Source organism: Myotis davidii, unplaced genomic scaffold, assembly GCF_000327345.1.
Source record: "Myotis davidii unplaced genomic scaffold, ASM32734v1 scaffold106, whole genome shotgun sequence".
NCBI lineage: Eukaryota > Metazoa > Chordata > Mammalia > Chiroptera > Vespertilionidae > Myotis > Myotis davidii.
In genome coordinates this window covers 154,400-155,781 of record NW_006297290.1, presented here as the reverse complement: position 1 = coordinate 155,781, position 1,382 = coordinate 154,400, and the positions used below count along the sequence as shown (strand labels likewise).

The window sequence follows — 1,382 nt, the reverse complement described above, 5'->3', positions numbered from 1 at the left end:
TAACATTTGAATATTTGGTGATCATTACACACAAAAATATTCAGTGTTTGATTCAATATAGAATCATATCTACTGCTAGTTAGCTGATCTTTACACACTCAAGAAGAAAAATGTTGAATTTAGGTCTCTTTTGTTCTATGAATCGTTGCTCAAGCCTATGCAGATTAGGCCGCAAACTATTCACGTGTAATATTGAGTCGACCCACCTTTTTCTTAGTGCTTGAAAAAAAAATTTTCAGGTGTAATATTGAGTCGACCCCCCTTTTTCTTAGCGCTTGAAAAAAAATCTTACATTATTACATTGTCATAAAGTCTTACATTATTAAAATTTTTTAAATTAGCCATGAACCTCATAGCTTAATTTGATCTCAAGGAAGCTGGAAATGGATGAAGAACAAATTGCCAGTTATAAAAATAGTCATGGGATATAAAGTGTACTAGACTTAAACCAGGGTGATCACTTTAAAAGATATTATAATGTCTAATCACTATGTTGTACACCTAAATGAATATTATATTGTATGTCAGCTGTAATTAAAAAATAAATTTAAAAATATATATTAAAATGCCAAAAAATAAAGAAGAAAGGGGATTTTGAAACTCTCTAGTTCCATTTTCTCACATTGTAAATGAGGCATATAAGAAGATAAATGAAGGAAAAATTTAGACATCTTGACCTACTGCTGTTTCTGTCTCATCAGATATTATACATGAAGATTTTATATATAATACGAAGATAATAAACTCTACAATTCATAGGCAATAAAACAGCCTAACTAACCAAAATTAATCATTTTTTAATCTCATGTAGATTTATATGAGGTCATTTAGCCATATAATCATTTCAAGCCATATAATGGGGTTAAAGTTTACAAAGTCTTAGATTATATTGTAATTGACCTTTATGATTCCACATTTATAATGTAATTTAACTTTTATGCTTATAGGCATTGAGGATTTGAAAAAAATGCAGTCTCCTCGATTAGTGAAAACACACTTGCCTGTTCAACTTCTTCCTTCTTCATTTTGGAAGAATAACTGCAAGGTAGCAAAATTTAAATAAAAAGATTCTTATTTGTGTTGTAATTTCTTTTACTAATTATGTAGGAATTAAGATGAGTTTTCAACCCCTGGGTAAATCATTGTAAAAAAACAATAATGTGGTCCATATATTAAAGATCAAAATATACCAATGGATTTCACTGCTATAGCTAAGGGATTTCTAATACTCAGTGCCCAAGCCATAAGATTCTCTCAGGTTTCCCCTTCTCTAAAATACCTTTCTGTCTAAATCCTTTCACTGTCCACTTGTAAACAATAGATATTTAAATACTCCAGAACTGCTTATTCATGAATTCAGTGTCATTGCAATTTATAAATAA

The 1,382-nt window shown here is 29.5% G+C and overlaps 1 protein-coding gene across 1 annotated transcript in view; it reads left to right on the top strand.

Moving 5' to 3' along the window:
* LOC102755783 (sulfotransferase 1 family member D1) overlaps positions 1 to 1,382 on the top strand; it is a 36,578-nt gene that overhangs the window by 21,656 nt on the left and 13,540 nt on the right. Inside the window, exon 4 of the mRNA XM_006773097.2 lies at positions 948 to 1,045. Within this exon, the coding sequence (XP_006773160.1) occupies positions 948 to 1,045 (98 nt within the window). The remainder of the gene's footprint in view (positions 1 to 947; positions 1,046 to 1,382) is intronic.